General features: G+C 39.0%; 4 protein-coding genes across 6 annotated transcripts; 3 read left to right on the top strand and 1 right to left on the bottom strand.

Moving 5' to 3' along the window:
• The first annotated feature begins 530 nt into the window (after nucleotides 1–530).
• Nucleotides 531–5428, top strand: LOC106391978 (calmodulin-binding transcription activator 4). 2 transcript variants are annotated; one of them, XM_022701959.2, is made up of 14 exons: nucleotides 531–583; nucleotides 723–805; nucleotides 902–1027; nucleotides 1117–1232; nucleotides 1359–1447; nucleotides 1538–1592; nucleotides 1677–2310; nucleotides 2484–2572; nucleotides 2709–2793; nucleotides 2867–3090; nucleotides 3230–3879; nucleotides 4027–4591; nucleotides 4658–4951; nucleotides 5045–5428. In XM_022701959.2, exons 2-14 carry the CDS (start codon nucleotides 796–798, stop codon nucleotides 5153–5155), a joined length of 3048 nt encoding a protein of 1015 aa, XP_022557680.1. In that variant the 5' UTR covers nucleotides 531–583; nucleotides 723–795; the 3' UTR covers nucleotides 5156–5428. The 2 variants fall into 2 exon arrangements, with proteins under 2 accessions (XP_022557680.1, XP_048611168.1); XM_048755211.1 differs by having other exon boundaries at nucleotides 560–805.
• A 2015-nt stretch (nucleotides 5429–7443) lies between these two features.
• LOC111203253 lies at nucleotides 7444–8997 on the bottom strand. Its single transcript, XM_048755209.1, has 2 exons — nucleotides 8048–8997; nucleotides 7444–7843 (listed from the first exon to the last, which is right to left on the bottom strand). The coding sequence occupies exons 1-2, from the start codon at nucleotides 8697–8699 to the stop codon at nucleotides 7473–7475; spliced, it is 1023 nt and encodes a 340-aa protein (XP_048611166.1). The 5' UTR covers nucleotides 8700–8997; the 3' UTR covers nucleotides 7444–7472.
• A 3398-nt stretch (nucleotides 8998–12395) lies between these two features.
• Nucleotides 12396–14778, top strand: LOC106409484 (aldehyde oxidase GLOX1-like). Its single transcript, XM_013850119.3, has 2 exons — nucleotides 12396–12908; nucleotides 13252–14778. The coding sequence occupies exons 1-2, from the start codon at nucleotides 12462–12464 to the stop codon at nucleotides 14581–14583; spliced, it is 1779 nt and encodes a 592-aa protein (XP_013705573.1). The 5' UTR covers nucleotides 12396–12461; the 3' UTR covers nucleotides 14584–14778.
• Nucleotides 14779–16490: 1712 nt separating this feature from the next.
• LOC111208832 (glutathione S-transferase T3-like) lies at nucleotides 16491–20245 on the top strand. Of its 2 annotated transcripts, none has more exons than XM_048755195.1 (2): nucleotides 16491–17542; nucleotides 17633–20245. In XM_048755195.1, exon 2 carries the CDS (start codon nucleotides 18404–18406, stop codon nucleotides 19169–19171), a length of 768 nt encoding a protein of 255 aa, XP_048611152.1. In that variant the 5' UTR covers nucleotides 16491–17542; nucleotides 17633–18403; the 3' UTR covers nucleotides 19172–20245. The 2 variants fall into 2 exon arrangements, with proteins under 2 accessions (XP_048611152.1, XP_048611156.1); XM_048755199.1 differs by having other exon boundaries at nucleotides 17633–18188.
• Nucleotides 20246–20505: the final 260 nt, after the last annotated feature.

Here is a 20505-nt window from a genome sequence, read left to right as displayed (position 1 = left end):
TTATCAGAATATTCTTTGTTTGTTTTCTTCGTAATAAAAATCTTTTATATTTTTATAAAGTGAGTATCCTACTAAAGATTTAAATTTTTACACAAATATTCATAATGAACAACGGATATCTAAATAAAATACAAATTATAAAATTATTAATCTAAATAGATCGAAATTAATTATGAGTAGCACCACAATTTTGGATATTTGCTCTGTGTCCACCGGACAAGTATCATCCATAGTTCAGTAACGTCGGCCAAAGAATAAATATAATATTAATGAGAAAAAGAATCTTAAAAATAATGACAACTATACCCCGAAAAATTGTCAATGACAAGTTGAATTAATTTGTCGTCGTGCTCTCCAGTCTCTCTACATCAACTAAAGTCAAACGAGACTAAGGGTGATTCCGTAATTTTCCTTCCGTAGCTGCGAGGAAGACAGCTTGACAGGAATTAGTTTAACTATCTATCGACCAATAGCCTCGCTTCGATAGCATGGGCATCGCCACAGAGAATCACGCATAAACATAACATCTATCTTCGTGGCTATCTGTCGGAAGCGTCCTCTGCTGTTCCCAGAAAAAAACTTGGTCAGTCCATAGTCAATTTTTAACACCTTACTCCCTTCTTTCTTAAAAATCATCTTCTTTATCGTTAAATACTCTTTACCGACTCCTCTCTCTCTTATTTACGATCCTTATCTTAATCAATCATTTGCGAACATCCTAGGAACGAAGACCGAACTGATCCTCATGTTTGTGTCGAGAGCAAAGTAGATTGATTCCTCAATCCATAGATCATTATGCAGTCTGGTGAGTTTCTCAACACAGAAGGGCTAAAGGTTAAACCTTTCGTTTTCTTCTGTCTTCCGATGACTAAAGGCTAAACCTTTTTGTTTGTTTGTATAGAATACGAGATTAGTAATCTGTACCATGAAGCTCAGACTCGTTGGTTGAAACCCCCTGAGGTGCACTTCATTTTGCAGAATCATGAACGCTATCAGCTAACACATAAGGCACCTCAAAACCCTCCCAGTAAGTTTGACTTTTACTCGTTCTTTACTAGTTTGAGATGAGACGAATTTAGTTTTTGATACAAAAGGCTTGCAACTTTGTTGTCTCAGGTGGGTCTTTGCTTCTTTTCAATAGAAGGGTTCTTAAGTTCTTCCGTAAAGATGGTCATCAGTGGCGGAGAAAGAAGGATGGTAGAGCTATCGCTGAAGCTCACGAACGCCTTAAGGTTGTTTTAGGGATACTTATCTTTAAGTTCTTAGATGTTAGTTTGCTAGTGGTTAAGATTATTCCAGTCTTTAGATATGTTCTTTAAGGTTGTTAATGACTCCTTTGATGTGTGTGTTGTGAACAGGTGGGTAACGTCGAGGCTTTGAGTTGTTATTATGTCCATGGAGAGCATGATCCTACTTTCCAGAGACGTATCTACTGGATGCTAGATCCGTGAGTGCTGCACTCATACTCCATACTTCTTACTTTGTTGTGTTAAAGTGAAATTTTTTCTCACATGAAGTTTATTGCTCTTTATATTAGGGAGTACGACCATATTGTTCTTGTTCATTACAGGGATATAAGTGATGGAAAAGAGGTGACTTTCTCCTATAAGCTGTACTTATTATACCATAAGTTCGGTTTCATTCTGAGACGTTATTGGTTGGGTTTAACTTTTCAGGGAAGACAAAGTAGTGGAACTGTTTTGCAGTTCTCACAGAATGCTTCCACTCTCTTTTCAAGTCCAAGCTCCATTGGGACTCAGAATGCAAGCTACAATCACTACATGGGTGACTCTACTGATTTACTTCAGCAGCATTCATCTACTTCACCGGGCATCGCAGAGGTCAACTCTGAAGTTTTCTTCAACAGTAACGGAGTTGAGACCCCGGAGGGCAGTGGAAGCTCTTATGTGTTTGAAAATAGGCAGGCTATAAAGAGGCTTGAGGAACAACTGAGTCTCGGTGATGACATTGTTAGTACTGTAGATCCACTCTACGCCCAAAACGAAAGTTTAGATGGTCTCCAGTTTCTTGCTCAACCAGGGACTGTGTATCAGAGACCAGAGAATAACAAACTAGAAAGATGTTATGGAGGGTACGTTGGAGCCCAATATAATGTAGATCCACTCTACAGTCAAAACGAAAGTTTGGATAGTCTCTTATCTTTAGACTCTGCTGAGGACATCAATCACCTTGCTCAACCAGCAACTGGACATCAGAGACCAGAGAATAACAGACTAGAGAGAAGTTACGGAGGGTATATTGGAGCCGATTATCATCCTAACAATCTCACGCTCGTAAAGAATGATTCAGGTACGCCAAAGTTACAAAACATTGGTTTTAGTTTCGTTCTATGCTCCTCCCAGTAGTAGACTGTATAACTTCAGCATGCTCTTGTAGTCTTGTCATGCTTTTCTTTCCTTGTTTTTCTCTGTATGGTATTGGATAAGGTTATTAGGTAAGAGTAAAAAGAATTCTTGTTACAGGTGGTAATGGAGGGAGTGGAGATCAAGCGTCTGAATCTTGGAAAGATGTGCTGGAGGCATGTGAGGTTTCTATAGCTCTTAACTCTGAGGTAATTCTCTCGTATAATTCAAATGAAATGTGGGATCAAAAGAGGAAGACTATCTTGTATCTGTTATCTAATTTTCAAATTAGTAAGTAAAAAAGTTTATAATCTAGGAGTTTATCTACTGTTTTGTTGAAAGCAGGGAAGCACACCAAGTTCGGTGAAAGGATTACTACCTGGAATGCAGGAAGATTCTAACTGGAGTTACAGCAACGAGGCTGACCAAGGTATGGTGAATACTGTTAGGCTTCATGCCCTGTTTAACATTGTTCGGTTATAATAGTTGTGTTTAAATTTCAGGTACATTGTTGTTGCCTCAAGAACTTGGTTCTTTCGAAAATCCTGCTCGTTATCCTGAGCTAGGAGCTCCAGAGAATAATGCCGAGTACAGTAGAATAATGGATGATGAAGGGATTATCAGGATGCCTCTCCAGCAAGAAATGAGACCGACAGTTTCACATAAGCAAGAGTTTACTATCCAGGACGTTTCACCACAGTGGGGTTACGCCAATGAAACTACAAAGGTGTGATCTCTTGCACCATCTTTTTAAATATTTAGATGAGATTCTGGTCTATGTGGGAGTTGATAAATCTACTCTTTATAAGTGATATACAGAAAATGATGCTTTGAATAAATGGTTGGTGATTAATTGGACAATGCAGGTGATAATCATTGGATCATTTCTCTGTGATCCATCTGAATCAACATGGTCTTGCATGTTTGGGAGCGTTGAAGTTCCTTTTGAGATCATTAAGGAAGGTGTCATACGCTGCGAAGCCCCTCCATGTGGCCCTGGGAAAGTGAACTTATGCATTACTTCTCGAGATGGACTCTCTTGTAGTCAAATAAAGGAGTTCGTGTATCGTGATAAGCCTGATACATCTTGCTCTACGTGCAGTCGAGATGAGCTTTTCTTACTTGTTAGGTTTGTGCAAACTCTTCTATCAGATAAGAAAAGCAACATAGAACCAGGCATTGATAAGTTGAAGAAAATCAAAGCTGATGATGATGATGAGGAATGGAGCCATATCATTGACACGATTCTAGATGACACTGCAACACCGTCAAGTACAGTTGATTGGCTTCTACAAAAACTGCTTAAAGATAAACTGGATGCGTGGCTGTCTTCGAGATCACAAGATGAAGATCAAACATCTTGTTCTTTGTCAAAGCAAGAACAAGGCATTATTCATATGGTTGCAGGCCTTGGATTCGAGTGGGCACTCCATCCACTTCTTGGTCTTGGTGTCAGTGTGGATTTTCGTGATAGTAACGGATGGAGCGCTCTTCATTGGGCTGCACGCTATGGGAGGTGAGCAGCCTATAAACAGTAGACCAACACTGTTATTTAAACTTTTATTATTTGAATAGAGTGAAAGATTGTTATAGCATCATAAGTCAAATATTGCTTTCATCTGAATCTAATAACCGATACTGTTGTCTGTCTTTGCTGTGGCAGAGAAAAAATGGTGGCTGCCCTTATAGCCTCAGGGGCATCAGCTGGAGCAGTGACTGATCCCAACGCGCAAGACCCTGCTGGTAAAACCGCAGCTTCCATAGCTGCCTCTAACGGCCACAAGGGTCTCGCAGGCTATTTATCAGAGGTGGCGCTAACAAACCATCTCTCGTCGCTCACACTCGAGGAAACGGAACACTCTCTAGGCTCAGCTCAAATGCAAGCAGAGATGATCGTGAATTCCATCTCAGGAAGAAGTCCTCCCGGTAATGACGATCCACACTCACGGGCTGCATTGAGAAACGTAGCTCAAGCAGCTGCGAGAATCCAGGCAGCGTTTCGTGCGCATTCGTTCAGAAAGCGGCAAGAGAGAGAAGCAGCTATGGCTGCTTGCTATCAGGAGTACGGGATCTACGCAGATATCGAAGGGATCGCAGCCATGTCGAAGCTAGCGTTTGGAAATGTGAAGAACTACAACTCAGCAGCTTTGTCTATCCAGAAGAAGTACCGTGGCTATAAAGGTCGAAAAGAGTTTCTTGCCAAGCGCCAGAAAGTTGTGAAGATACAGGTATGGTTATAGTTGTTTCTCATTAGCCTTTGGTGGTATCATTGCAGCTGTTTATTATCTTGGCAGGCTTATGTTCGAGGTTACCAAGTAAGGAAGCATTACAAGGTTATCTGCTGGGCAGTAGGGATACTAGATAAGGTTGTACTGAGGTGGAGAAGAAAAGGTGTTGGCCTTAAAGGGTTTAGGCAAGATGTAGAGAGTAGAGAGGAGAGCGAAGATGAAGACATTCTCAAAGTGTTCCGCAAGGAGAAAGTAGACGGAGCAGTGAATGAGGCTTTCTCTCGTGTTCTGTCGATGACTAATTCTCCGGACGCTCGCCAGCAATACCAGCGCGTGCTCAAGAGATACTGTCAGACAAAGGTGAGTACTAGTTAACTTAGGAGGATATAGTTAGTTAACTAATAAGTTAGTGTGTTTGAGGTGTTTTTTGAATGATTCTTTAAATGTTTGAAGGCTGAGCTTGGGAAAACAGAGACATTAGGAACAGACGGTGGTGATGAGGATGATGATGTGTTGCTGGACATAGCGGATATGCGATATGAGAATTTGCGTACACTGCCTTAAGAGGGAAAGACAGGCAGCTAGATAAAAAAACTGTGGATTTAGAGGTATTAAATAATAATAATAGTCTGTAGATTTATGAAGTTTCAAGAGTGAAAGTAGTTTTGTAGAGTTGCATTGAAGAAGAAGAAGAAAACAAGTGGGAAAAGCTGTTATTAGTTGCGAGTGTTTGTAAATGATCTCTCTCTCTTTATTGTGGCCAACTTATAAAAGCATAAATGAATTTTTCTTGTAAAAGGAAAAATACAAAGAAGATAAAGCATAAGTTTTAGAGAGGCAATCAGGCAAGTCTAACATAGAGGTGGCACGTGCGTATCTCCAAGCCGTCTTTGGGTAGAAAAACAAACAAAGAACATGGTATTTTTTTTTTCCTTCTGCTTGAAAGCAAACTTAGATGAGGTTTTTTCCTCCTCGCCCTGGTGCCTAAACGCAGGCCACTGATGAGGTTTTTCTACTGCACAGAACATCTCTTTAAAATCACCAGTAAAGATAATTATATTGAAATGCAAACTGGTCATACTTTTCACTTCCCACAGAATGGTTGTCAGCCTAGCTTCGTCCAAGCTGAGCACATTAGAGAAGGTTCGTCTACTGTGAATTAGAACAACTCCTCTGTAATTCCTAAACCACCCACGCTCCATCCATCAGCCCCTTCTCCTTATCCCACTCGAAAGCCACATTACACATCAACCACCCTTGATGAGGAGGTCTCTCCACCAACCTATGTTCTGAACCATTGATGTAACAGCTTCATTTGATACTTCTCTCTCCAATAGCTGAGCTAAATACCAATCTGTCGACTCCTTTTTTCCTTGAGCTGAATCTCCATTGGCGACCATCTTATGCCATTAAAGAAGAAATCATTTATGCTCTTCCAAATAAACCACACTATCATTGGCCAGGCTATTTTATCCTCATTATCACCACGCGACACCGATTATATATTAAGAAGAAAATTGATATTAGTGCAAGCATTGGCTTTCTGAAACCCATATTGGCTTCCTGGAGCCCAAACCTGTCTTGAACTTGAGCATTCAAAAAGCGAGTGATGAATCGATTCTTCACCCATACCAGACAACTGACATCTTTCATCCACCTTCATTCCTATAGCATTGATTAGACCACAGGAAGGGCCTCACTCAGCGGTTTCCATAGAAAAATCCTGATCTTGGGTATCGTCTGAATCTTCCAAACCTTCTCATGTATAGTATTTAGCGGAGGACAAGGACTTCAGAATGATTAGTCTTAATCTTCAAATTTCTAGCCAACTAGTAAGCAGATTGTACATTCAGATTTCTACTCCTATTATGTTCTATGTAACGTAACAAACTAAGTTCCACATTGGAGAATTAGACAAAGAGTGTACTCTAATAGTACGAGTCTTTTTGGGATGGAAACCAAAAGTAAATCCATGTGGGTTTGCCAATTTAGCCCAAAGTGGAAAATATCATACTAATCGAATAATATAGAGTTGGACACGGGATTTCACAATCCCAACATTCAAATCGTTCCGATGTCACCGTCAGAAACGAAAGAGGGGGAGGAGGTGGAAGAACTCGAATCGTTCCGACGTCACCATCAGATACGAAGAGCCTCCACCCCAAACGACCCTGCGATTTTTACGGTTAGAGAGAAAAAGGGGATGCGTGGTCTCACACCTCTCAAAGGCTCTATAGAGTTAAAATCTTGTTCACATGATATATTTCATGCACCATATCCCGTCTTGTATCCTTTCTCCATGATCGATAATTCGGCCATTAAGCAACCCAAACTCTTCTTCCTCTTGAAGCTTCTGCTTTTTCGACATAGGTATATCAACGCAATGTCTGAAGCATTTATTATGGATCTTACTCTGCTACAAGTTTCAAGCCGCTTGAATTTTCGTATGCAAATGTTAGACCACCTTTTCTTAGCGGAACTTCATACAGACAGCTACATTTTTGGGACTGATGGCAGCCTTGTCTCTATGGATTCCAGTCCATAGCATAACTGGTTGCAAAGAAGTCCTAATCCCCCAAAGGAGTCAGTACAGACCACTAAACCGGCTCCAAATTCTCTAGTTAGACCTAAGCATAGCTCTATCTTCGTCCGGCCAAGAAAAACAACTTAGTTCTTGAGAGAATTCGAACCCACGACTGATAGGTTACCCCAAACCTTCTTCTTTCAACTAGGCTACTACTACTAGTCTACTGCTTAGTTCATTATGGAATATTGAATTTAAGTTCTTAGAGAACCCTAATTGCTTTAGATACTTAAAATTATAATTAATATATTTCTCATACAAAATTATTTTTTTTGAAACACAAACTTTCATTAATACTTAAACTTCCGGATTACACTTTGAAGAAGAGACAATCCTAGCACTAGAAGCAAAACAGTAAGACAATACAACATAAATGATAGATGTAGAGAAACCTCTAGGATAAATCGACAGCGAATTCAGAGAACAACTCGAATGCGTCAAGGTAAATTTCACGGCACAGCCGGAAAGTTGAAACATAGTCACATTAAATCGTGACGTTGATAGCCAATCCACACCTCGGAATATCGTCGAAACGAAACCCGTTGCATCTTCAGGCCCCGTACAGACCGTTCCGCAAGATAACAAAACGGTTAGGGATTTTGGCAATTTCATCTGCTTTATTGCAGGAGAGGTGACACTTCTCATGAGAAAGGTCTTTGATGATGGTGCTGATGAACCCACCGGCAACCACGAGGATGAAAATCTCTTTAGAACAGACATATATGGCGTTATATGCACTCTAGATCGGACCAAAGCCTCGGTGAACCCACCAGAGATCATTGGTATAAATAAAACCAAGGCCGCAAAGCAATTTCTGGGCCTGGTCCTCTCAATAAAATTAATATTTTGAGAGATAGAAACTGGACTGATACCTCTTGAAAACAACTTGGGCCTGGCCCATGTAGAAGAAAGGTTAGGGCTGACGTCTGCAGCCTCACTGGATTTGAGCTTGATGGGAAAGTTGTGTGCGGCGGAGCTTCTCCAGCTACGAAGCACTTCGTCGCCGGGATAACGGTCTGTGGCGCAGGGTGGAGGAGAGGAGATCGTGATGGTCCGGCGGATGGGGGTTGAGCAGCCGCCGAGCAAGGAAACGGAGCCCCGTTTACAAAGCGAAAATGATGGACTGCGGCGGCCTGAGACGCTCAACACGCCTGAGCTTTGAGCTTTCTTCAAAAGTAGTTCAGATCCGGAACATTCTATGAAGGTCCTCACAGATCTGAAGCTCAAGTGAAGTCCGAACTCAGAGAGGGGAAAGCGGTGAAACGATGCGCCACTTGCGCAAGTGGAGTTAGCTGCAAGGTGAAGCTCAGAGAGCCCTTCCTTCTTCGGGTCGTGGCGTAGAGAGGTGGTTGTACAGCTTTTCCGGGAACCCCCGGTGTAGAATGCAGTTCTGGTGGTCTCAAGAACACGAGCAGTGACCACGAAGGTCTTTTTTAATGTTGAGGACCCCAGATCCAATAATGATTGAGAAACGGCGAAACAAGAAACATAATGGAAGCTTTGACTTGGAACGAGAGAAGACATGTGGAAGATGGAGCGGAGGCGACGCCGGTGAAATTTTGCTCCACCGGCGTCGGAGAACGTTTGTCTTGAAATGTGCGTCAGAGAGAAAAGCTTTTCATACAAAATTATAATAAAATATTTCTCATATAAATAGATTATTGACTTCAAATTAAAATGATAAAAGGTTATAATCAATCACGATAAAACACTTGGCATGAAAGATTTTTGTGAGTTTATCAGAATATATGGTTTGAAATCTCAGTTCTCTTTCAAATTTTTTTATTTTTTAAATGTTTTCTAAAAGCTGATATACTCTCTCGTATCTCAACGATATAGAACATCTTTAGCCAGTGTACTATATGCTGTTTTCGCAAAATGATGCCCCATAAATAGGGTTATATATATATAAAGTATGATCATCTATATCGCTATGGTACATATTGATTTTATTTTATAGAAATTAGATTAATAAGACAGATGTGTTTTCATAAATTTTATCTTATTTATTAATGTAGAATCTTATTTGGACTAAACCTTTAGCTATTGTATTATATTTTACTTTTTAGACCTTTTTAAAATATTTTTATCTACGAGGCAAAAATCAGAAATCAAATTACTCATAAATGCTGTCGGGTGAGCCTAACCAATAATACAAACGCGTTTGGTCCCATTCTTTCGATTTTAGACCTTCTAAATTATAATCTAATTTATTAAAATAAATAATTTCTGAAAAAAATCTTTAGTTGATGTGTTTATTACAATATATGTCGCTGATTTTTACTATTAATTTAAATTATTCACTAATGACAATTTGGTAAAAGAAATAAGAAAAACTCTTGGGTCATATAAATAATACCATATACTACCAAGCTAATACATACACATATGATAGAATATATGATATATAAATCACATCTAACTATACCATAATATTTAATACTAATACATGAAATGATTTGATAATAAATCTAAAAATAACTAATATATTTAAGTGTATAAATCTGATTCAGATGTATTCGGATATTCGTAATATTTTGGTTCGGATCGGGTTCGGTTCTGGTTCTCTAGATACCAAAATTTTGAATCTGTTCGGATATTTAATCATTTTTGGTTTGGGTTTGGTACTATTTTTTCTGGATCAGATTCGGTTTAATTCTTAGGATTCGGGTTTTATGCCCAGTCCTACAATATTATATTATGTGTTACGTAATAATGTATTATGTGTTACATAATAATGTATTATGTGTTACATAATAATGTATTAGTTATACTATAAATACGTTTAAGTTATTATTTTTAACTACACATTTAAATTATTTGACACAATAATATACTATACATTTTGAAAATTAACCGTTATAATATATTTAAATAAATTTTAATTCCAAATCAAACAAATCTAAAAAGTATGAATTCAGATATATCAGAACATATAATCCCAACAGTTACTAATTGTGTATATATATTTTAACTATCATAGATTTTCTAAATATTCTTAAGATGTTAATCCTTATACACAAATTCGTGATATATTACAAATATATACAACAAGTATTATTTTTCTAAATAAAATTTTTTATTTAAATTATATTAATATTTCTATTCAACGAAAAATGATTTCTCAAAGAACACAATTAACTCAGAAAAAACCATATTTACTAAAGCATGACATATATCAAATCTATTGATTTTGTATCATACTAATATTTTTGTATAAAAATAGATTTTATCTCTTTCTGACTATTCTTTTTTTAATGAGTGAGATACCTACTTAAAAAGTACTGCTGGAGAAGCTAGATTGTAAAAGTATATACTGGTAAAACCTAAGAGCTTCTCCAAAAGTGAGATATTAAGAATATCTAATAATTTTAGAAAAAGAAAAAATACAAAATTAGGAGAGAAAGTAGTCATAGGTTCTTAAATTGCATGTTGGAAGATACTTAGACAAGTATCTTATTATAATTAAGAATTAGAAAAAAAAGAAAAAAAACAGCTTTTAGCTAAGAGATGGCAAGAAATGTCCTTTAAATAAGGCACATAAGGAACATCTTTTAGTGTTTTTACACTATTTTACTTAATTTTATTAATTAAATATTTATTAAGAACCTACTAAGGTTTTCTCCAATAATCATGCCTTTTTTTCCCTCAAGATTTGTTATATTAATAACATGCCCAAAGCCCAAGTTCCTCAGAAACCTACAAAAGCCACAAACAACCATTGAGGTACAAACGAGCAGGCTAAAACCCAAAAACACTAAGACGGGCTTAAGGCCCAATAACCAAACCCAGCAACTCGTAGGCCCAAGAGAGAATCGGATGTCGGGCCGCCTTCCATCGCGATCCGCAACATCTCCTCCTCCTCAACTACCACCGGAGAATCATCCGCCGATTCACCGTCCACACCGGAGCTCTTTGACTCCTCACCTTCTTCACCGCGACCGCCAAACCTCCCAGGCGCGCCTAATCATGGAGAGAATCAATCATGACCGAGATCTCATCCGCCAAAGTTCAATACAGGGACCAAGGAGGGGGCTTCGCACTAACATCAACCTTTCCACCGGATAGCTTCCATCGTCCTCCGACGAGAGCTCATCCAACAAACCCGAGCGAACTTACCTTAACTAGTGAACAAACCATCAAAAAGAAAGAAACTAAACCCTAGAATGGAGCTAAGGGACCAGAAGCCGGCAACAATGGAGCTGTAGGAGCCTCCACGTTCCGGAAGCGTAGCCGGCGCCACAGAGCTGAAGGAGCCTCCACAACCCGGGAACTTTAACGGCGATGCAAGAGCTGTGGAAGCCTCTACAACCCGGAACAAAAACAACGCTGAAAAAGGAGATCTGACAGTCCTACCTCCTTGCCGTGACTCCAGAGGAAGAAGAGTTGCAGAGAGCCGAAGTCTTCCCGGAGCAAAACCATAACCCAGAACCAGGGGCGAAGCTAGGTGGAAGAGTCTGGGTGCACGTGCACCCCCTATTATCTTTATTTTAATTTATTTTGCATTGTACGTAATGGTTGAAATAGCTTATTTGGTTAAGGTGCACCCACATTTTTCAATGATCCAGAGTTCAATGCCCCACTATATCACTATATTATAAATTATTTTAACTTATATTAATTGTATGCACCCAAGAAAAATCGGGTCTGGCTTCGCTCCTGCCCAGAACCGCGCGCATGTCGGAGAAAGTCGACAGATCGGAGCAAAACACAGGAAGACATGAGCGGAAGAACAAAGAAGAGAACCAACGGCGCCGGTATGCGCTCGGACGCGCCACCGGATGCCGTGGCTACTTTTCACGCTTTCTCTCTCTCGATCATGCCCTTATAACGACCCTTTTTTTCCAGCAACATCTAATTAGTTTAGTTGTTTAATTTTAATTAAAATTTAAATGTTTAATTATAATATATTAAAATAATGATATTTTGTTGTTAAAAACTTTTTTTTTAAGAACCCAAACGTTAATGTTGCTCTAACCAACCATTCGAAAGAAAAACTAGCCGAGCATAAACAAATAAAATCAATAGAGAAAAAGGGAACACCATACAAAAGACACCATACGCATGTAAATATATGTTGCCTTTAACATAAAACAGTCATTCTAATGCTTACGGAACCACCGTTCAAAAGACAATGAATCGAGGAATAACTTGCTAACCTCTCGTTCAAAAAAAAAAAGACAAAAATAAACAAACATAAACTTATAAATTCCTGAATATACTAACTTATTCTCCATAAGCAATCATCAACCAATTAAACCTGAGACAATAAAAAGAGTCAAGAAAATGAGAGCGTCAAGAAGCCTATTATGGAAACTATCTATCATTGTTTTGTTAGCAGTCTTTTCTCAACCATCTTTCTCAGGTGATACTGGTTCATCGGATGAAACGGAGACGGGGAACGGACATGAAGCCGCCGAGATGCAACCACAGAGAGCAGGAAACCGTAAGGGTAGAGGTGGTCGTGGCGGCATCGCCCAAGTTGCTGAGATGAATTGGCCCGGCAAATGGGAGTTATTCCTGAAGAGCTCCGGCGTATCGGCCATGCACGCTATTCTTCTGCCATTGATCAACAAAGTACAGTTTTACGACGCAACCATTTGGAGAATTTCACAAATCAAGCTCCCTCCAGGCGTACCTTGCCACGTTTTTGACCACGTCCATAATAAAGTTGATTGTTGGGCTCACTCTGTCCTAATTGATATCGAATCCGGACACATCAGGCCTCTATCGGTAACAAATTACTGTTTATTATTACTATTATTACTAGTTTAATATACTTCATCCATTTTATTACTTAAAACGTTTTAAGATTATGCATATGAGTTTAAAATATAGTTATTTATATAAATATACAATAATAAAACAACCTGAAAATACAATAGTCTTATTAAAAAAAATTCTTTACTTTGATAATTGAATACATCATCTAATTTGAAATAGAAAAATATAAAAAAAACTGTAGATACAAATCTACACCAAGAATTTAAAATTATTTTTCATCCTAATCTACTACACCAATGTTTTTGGTAAAACCTTACAAAACACCTAAATAAGGACCTTGTTATTATGGCAGCTTACAACGGACACATGGTGTTCGTCAGGAGGACTAACCATAAACGGGACATTGGTAAGCACTGGAGGATTCCAAGGAGGAGCAAACACAGCCAGATACCTTGCTTCATGCGATAACTGCAACTGGGTGGAGTATCCAAAGGCATTAGCTGCACAGCGCTGGTACTCAACACAAGCCACTCTCCCTGATGGCACTTTTATCGTTGTTGGAGGCCGACAAGCTCTCAACTACGAGTACATCCTCCCGGAAGGAATGGACAACAAGAAACTCTACGACTCGCATCTTCTTAAAGAAACAACTGACCGAGAAGAAAACAATCTATACCCATTCGTTTGGCTCAACACTGATGGTAACCTCTTCATGTTCGCCAACAACCGTTCCATCCTTCTTAGCCCGAAAACAAATAAAGTCATCAAAGAGTTCCCTCAGCTCCCTGGCGGTGCCCGTAACTACCCTGGCTCCGCCTCCTCCGCTCTTCTACCCATCCGCCTCTACGTCAACAACCCTCCTGTCATCCCTGCTGACGTCCTTATCTGTGGCGGCGCCAGACAGGATGGATACTTCCGTGCTGACAGGTTGAAGCTTTTCGATCCGGCCTTGAATGATTGTGCAAGGATAAGCCTCAACAGTAGAAGGCCTGCATGGAAAACAGAGAAGATGCCAGCGCCGCGGGTCATGAGCGACACTGTGGTCCTCCCCAATGGGGAAGTTCTCATCATTAACGGCGCGAAACATGGAACATCTGGATGGGGCTTAGCCAAAGACCCGAACTTCACACCACTCTTGTACACTCCAAACAAACCAATAGGCAAACGTTTTAAAGAACTCGCCGCTTCCACTATCCCCCGCATGTATCATTCCATCGCTATCGCTCTTCCTGATGGTAAAGTTCTTATCGGTGGTAGCAACACCAACGATGGTTACAGGTACGACGTTGAGTACCCGACCGAGCTCCGCATCGAGAAGTTCTCACCGCCTTATCTCGACCCGGCTCTTGCCAATATGAGACCAAAGATTGTGCACACCGATACACCGAAACAGATCAAGTTTGGACAAACGTTTAACGTGAAGATCGAGCTTAAACAAGCGAATGTGGCAAAGGAGAATGTCATGGTTACAATGTTGGCACCACCGTTTACTACACATGCTGTATCGATGAACATGAGGTTGCTCTTGTTGGGTATTTCTGATGTCAAGAAGGAGCATGGTGACGTTCATCAGATTCAGGCTGTTGCTCCTCCCAGTGGAAATGTTGCTCCTCCTGGTTATTATCTTCTCTATGCTGTCTACAATGGTGTCCCAAGCGTTGGAGAATGGATTCAGATCGTGTGAGTCTAATTACCAAGTACAAATAATGATGAACATATTTTTGAATTTAGCCATTTGTCGCACCCATACCATTTTTGTAAAATAAAACATTTTTTCTACTAACATAAATATTTTATTTTGATTCTTACAGTTACTGTATATTTGTTTAAATTTATTTTGTATATAAGATAAGAGATTTAAGGATAAATTATCATGATTCATGACAATGGGATGGAAAGCTCATCTCTAATGGTCTTTCGTTTTGAAAAAAAAAACATAAAAATGAAGAAAAAAAATCATTTTTAATGGTGTATCATTTTAAATAAAAAATAAAGATACGAATAATATCCTTTCAAGTTGAGAAAAACTGTTCACAATCTCATTTTATTATTAAAATTTCTATTTACAAAATTGATCTTTCAAAATTTTATATAGTTTTGTTTGCATCTAAGAATAATAAATATTTGGGTAAATATTGGTGGATTTTTATTGTTAGGATGAGACTATGTGAGGTATGTGATTGTTGCAGGTCAAGATCGGTGAAGAAGAAGAGTCTGAACGATAGGAGTGCTGGTTGGGCATGTTAGGGCACTTTGTGAACGGGTGATGGCCTTGGGGGGACAGCAGTGGCCCAATATTGTCTGTACAGGCGGTTGGCCTAGGAGGCATAGCAGTGGGAAGTAGATAGTCTATTGAGTTATAATTGTGATTATGCATGTTTGGTGATAACTTGTAGTGAATTTAATGTTGTACATGAATCTTGTTGTTTGTGGCTAATTAGTCCATGTTCTGCATTGAGTAGTATAATTGTTCATGCGGAGAGGCTGGTCTAGAAGCTATCTCTCTAAGCATTCCACTTGCTCACTCCTCTGCTTCCATTTTCTTGCATGCAAGGCTGTAAGTAGGATTGATGGATATGGTTGGATTTGTGGACTTAAACAACAGGGAACACATCTGGGTATTCTGGGACAGATGGCGGAACATAGTGGCTTGCCTAATGGTATAGACGCGTGTCTCCGTCTTGTAGGGTGAACGGGTTTACACTTTGGTTCTAGGTTAAGATCTCTCAGTACTAACCTGAGGGATCAATTTCAGCCTCTTACAAATCATTATTTTAGTTTGTGAAAACTTTGCGAAATATTTTGATATATCAACCATATGTCATGTGTATGCTTATACTTATGTTTCTGATAGGATCCTTTTACTTACAGGATGTCTTCGCCAGCCGGAGTCTACTATGGAGATGATCTTATGCTTCATGGACGGAACTCGTGCATATGCTAGTAAGTCCATTTATGACAGAAATGGTAATGTGATACATTTCACATACCCGCCAAAGTCAACGGTGAAACGGAGATTGTTGATGTCCCATTTCCAGATGATGGCACAATAGTGGCGTCTAGAACAAGGCCGTTAGTTGTTTCTGCAATCACCCGACCCCAAAGTGACGCCAGTCAAAAGAAGACGTGGTCTCCCAAGGAAGGCGCAGTGCTCCCGGGGTGGGTGCAGCTGTCGTCCACGGAGGAGCTGCTTAAGAGGAAGCTGGGTCATCTGTGGAAGATCCTGATTGATGATATGGGCAGCTCAAGAAAAAGTTCCTGACGTGCTAGTATGGAACCGTAGTTCAGATGCTGCAGAGATTCCGTTCAGTAAAAGATTGACTGATGAATTTCTGGATAAGGCTAAGAGGTGCAAGACAAAACCTATGAAGGAATGCTGCCAGTTGTACAAGGCGAGATTCCATAAGGACATTTCAGTTGCTTTTAATAGCATTTTGAAACCCTTGATTTTTTTTTGGTGAAGCAGATCGTTGCCTCGTTGGTCAAGCCATGGAATCAGTGGAGTTAATCACTGATAGAGCCATTAATATCTCGAGTTCCAATCCCTAGGAGGTTCCGTCTAAAGATTTGCAGGGGGAAGATGAGCTGGAATCGCCAGTTAGAGTTGCCCGTGCTTCCAATCATAGATCCGATTAAGAACGCACTTCACCATCTCATAGTGGCTAGGTGAAAATCTGGGTTCATTTCGTAGGAGTAGGATATGTGTTTTACTTATTTTCATTGTTGGCTTTTAGGTGTTCATTTCTTATTCTAAAGCTTTATGCTGATTGAGCTGATGCCTTGAGCTTTTAGACCATGCGCATCAGGGGCTTTAGACGGGTTCACGGGCCCGAGTTCTAAGGCCGGAGTGATTAAAAAACAATAAAAAATGGGTTTGTATCGATGAAACGGGCCTTACGGTTGATCCGCTATGAAGCGGATTTAGCCACGCGTCATTTCCTGGTTGGACGAAACAAACCGCGTAGAGGGGGAGGAAAGACGGGTTTCCCCGTGTCTCTTCTCATTTTCTCTTCTCGAAACAAAATCTAGGGTTTGTTGTGTGAGAGGCGATAATACGAGCGACGCGGAGTCTTGCCGATTTTCTCGTTCAAATCGACGACGGAGAGTCTTCTCCACGACCTCTGGTGAGTATCGAGTAGATCGACGGTTTAATTTCGTTGAATTTGGTCGAAATTGTTTAGTGAGATTTGATATCAATTTGGGGTTTTCGAGTTTCGGATGTAAATCAATAACTGGGTTTCGATTAATTGATGTAAATCGACATGCGCGTTTAATTTAGGGTTTGTTTGTGTGAGATTTCAAATCGATTGAGGGGTTTGAAGTTAGGGTTCTCAATTGATTCGTTGATTCGTTTTATAGTTTTAATTCCTCAAGAGGGCTCGATATAGGGGTCGGTTTAGTATATTGTTTCGATTATAATGTTCTAATATATTCTGTTTCTTTGACAGATGGATCCCGCGGATGAGAGAAGCCATTCAAAGAGACAAAAGGAGTATTTTGACATGCTACAATATACTTGTGATTCAGAATATGGGATTCCTAGAAGGTGTTCCTGTGGTGGGAGAATCATCGACGAGGTTCGAGCCAAGGAGGAGTACGACACTCTTCCTGGGAAGAGGTTCTTCACGTGCGTCAACTACGAGGTAATGTGTGTTTGAATGTCCTGATTTTGTTTTTACATTGAATATATTTCTTGAAAAACCACCTCTGATATTTGTTTTGTTCCAAACAAGGCTGATGGGTTTCACTACCGTCAGCCTTGGGTGTTTGGTGTCCAGGAGCAGATGGAACGCTTACTCAAGCGTCTTGAGGAGGCAGAGGAGGTGATGAAGTGGGTGCCGAGTCTCAAAAACAATATTCAGACTCTGGAGGTGAGTAAATGAGTTTGTATATCGTCTCCTATTTTGCTGCAATTTTTGTAATGACTTATTACCTGACTATCACAATTTAATTATTGTTTCTATGTGCAGGCCGAGGCAAAAGGGCGGAGTGACCAGGTTGATCGACTAACTGGGGAGGTTTACAACCTGACGGTGCAAGTTTCTGTGCTGGAGAAGCTCTGCTTCGACTAACAAGCAAAGGTAAACACTCAATCTTAACTGAACTAGAACAGAACTGCAAGTAGATGTTGGTTACTTCGTAGGTAGAAGTGAATTAGGATTGTATTAGGTTGAGTAGAGCATTAAATGTTTTAAAATGTTTCTGTTAAAAACTTTTATAATTTTTAATAACTTTTCAAACTCTTAACTAGGTAGAGTACAACTCGTACTTGATGTTTAAAAACTTATCGAAAAATTTTAAAGTGATTTGATGGGTAATGAATGGTAACTGTGAATAAGTTGTTGTGTAATTAAGTTAAGTAGTTGTGTAATTTACTGCAGTAGTTGTTGTGTAATAAAGCAATGCGAAACTAGTTTAAAACATAGGCATTTCACTTCTAAAAACACAAACAATCAAACCTTAAAAATCACACAAACCTCTTAACAACAAACCTAAATCACACAATGGACCCTTTTTCCCTAAACTCTCACGGGTTTGTTAACTTGTTAGCTTCGCAGAGCAGTCCTACAATAGACGTAGACTCTGCTGAGGCACATGTTAGCTCTCCCGGGTTAGTTAAACCAGCGGAAAGGAGAAAGTGGACCACAAAAGAAGATCTTGAGTTGATTAGTGCTTGGTTGAACACCAGCAAAGATCCGATAATTAGTAATGAGCAGAAGTTAGGCGCTTTTTGGAAGAGAATTGAGGCGTACTTCAATGCTAGTCCTCAGCTCATTGGCTCCCTTCCTAGAGAGTGGGGTCAATGTAAGCAGAGGTGGGGAAGGGTGAATGCGGAGGTTTGTAGGTTTGTGGGTTCCCATGAGGCCGCTCTGAAGCAGCAAGCTAGTGGGCAAAGTGAAAATGATGTCATGAAGGCGGCTCATGACATCTATTTCAATGATTATAATGTCAAGTTTGCGCTTGAACATTGCTGGAGGGAACTTCGGTTTGATCAGAAGTGGAAGTCACACTCTCAGCCGAAGGAGAAAAAGAAGGAATCTGGTGCGGAGCCGGTGGCTGAGGAGGCAGAGGTTAGGCCTCCAGGCATTAAGGCTTGCAAAGCGGGGAAACGCAAGAAGCCAGACGACGTAGCTTATGATCAAATACATAGCATCCTAGCAAATAAAAACACCATTTCCAGACAAAAGATCCTTGATCGTCTGCTAGTAAAGGACACACTTTCCCCTAGTGAAGAAGCTCTCAAGGAGAAACTCATCTCTGAAATGCTTTGACGTCTCATGTGTAGGAACTTGTTTGAATATGATTGATTTTGAATGTGTTGTTTGAATGTGTTGATTGAATGTGTTGTCTAATTGTTTTGATTACATTTTGAATGTGTTCATTGAACTTGTGTTTTCTTTTGCAGGTGGGAAAGCGTCTTGAAGTCACGGGTGTTGTAGGTGAAGGAATCTCTTGTCTTTTCTCTGTTTGAAGCCACGGGTATGATGTCAGTTTTTAATCACGGGTAGAAAGTGTAGCCTTTTGTTTCATGCTACATCTTTCATGTACTATGTCTAGACTATATGTCATTTCGATTCACGGATCATGTTTGTTGTAATGTTGCTGTTGATTCACGGATGGTTGTGTAGCCTTAATCTATGTGTAAACTTAAACTCTCTCCCTTTATATAAATGTATTGTCTTTCGTTATTGTACAGAACAAGGCAAACTTGAACTCTCTCCCTTGACAAACTTCTCTTCTATTCTATTCTTTCTCTTCTTTCTCTTCTTTATGTCTCTCCATACTCTCTTCTGTAACAACACACTTCCACAAACTTCTATCTGATCGTGGTGCTCTCCACAACTCAACAAGCTTCAAACCACAACAACTACTCAACTTGAACAACCTTCACAACCTCAACTAGCTTCACAACTCAACTTGCTTCAAACCACAACAACCTTCAAACACTCAACAACAAACTCAAGGTAAGTGAACATAATTTATGAAATATTAATGAAAAATAAATAAGATTAGGAAAAATATGATAGAATTAATATAATTGAATAATGAAAAAAAAAAGATTAGGAAAAATATGATAGAATTAATATAATTGAATAATGAAAAAAAAAGATTAGGAAAAATATGATAGAATTAATATAATTGAATAATGAAAAAAAAAGATTAGGAAAAATATGATTGAATAATGAAAAAAAAAAGTGATGAAGTTGATTAATATTATTGAATAATGGGAAATGAATAAGATTAGGAAAAATATGATAGAATTAATATAATTGAATAATGAAAAAAAAATTAGGAAAAATATGATAGAATTAATATAATTGAATAATGAAAAAAAAAGATTAGGAAAAATATGATAGAATTAATATAATTGAATAATGAAAAAAAAAGATTAGGAAAAATATGATTGAATAATGAAAAAAAAAAGTGATGAAGTTGATTAATATTATTGAATAATGGGAAAAAAATAAGATTAGGAAAAATATGATAGAATAATGAAAAAAAACAGAAGATTAGGAAAAATATGATAGAATAATGAAAAAAACCAGATTTTAAAAAATATAATAGAATAATGAAAAAAAAATATTATAAAAAATATGAACACATC

The sequence above is a fragment of the Brassica napus genome, chromosome A2 (genome assembly GCF_020379485.1).
Source record: "Brassica napus cultivar Da-Ae chromosome A2, Da-Ae, whole genome shotgun sequence".
NCBI lineage: Eukaryota > Viridiplantae > Streptophyta > Magnoliopsida > Brassicales > Brassicaceae > Brassica > Brassica napus.
This window is presented reverse-complemented; position numbering and strand designations above follow the sequence as displayed.

Coding starts and splice junctions, on each gene's coding strand:
- LOC106391978 (XM_022701959.2), top strand. Junction 1,028..1,116: donor GGCACCTCAAAACCCTCCCA/GTAAGTTTGACT, acceptor TTGTTGTCTCAG/GTGGGTCTTTGCTTCTTTTC. Junction 4,592..4,657: donor AGAAAGTTGTGAAGATACAG/GTATGGTTATAG, acceptor TTATCTTGGCAG/GCTTATGTTCGAGGTTACCA.
- LOC111203253 (XM_048755209.1), bottom strand. CDS start 8,699: ATGTCTTCTCTCGTTCCAAGTCAAAGCTTCCATTATGTTTCTTGTTTC. Junction 7,844..8,047: donor GCCCAAGTTGTTTTCAAGAG/GTATCAGTCCAG, acceptor TGGGTTCATCAG/CACCATCATCAAAGACCTTT.
- LOC106409484 (XM_013850119.3), top strand. CDS start 12,462: ATGAGAGCGTCAAGAAGCCTATTATGGAAACTATCTATCATTGTTTTG. Junction 12,909..13,251: donor GACACATCAGGCCTCTATCG/GTAACAAATTAC, acceptor TTATTATGGCAG/CTTACAACGGACACATGGTG.
- LOC111208832 (XM_048755195.1), top strand. CDS start 18,404: ATGGACCCTTTTTCCCTAAACTCTCACGGGTTTGTTAACTTGTTAGCT.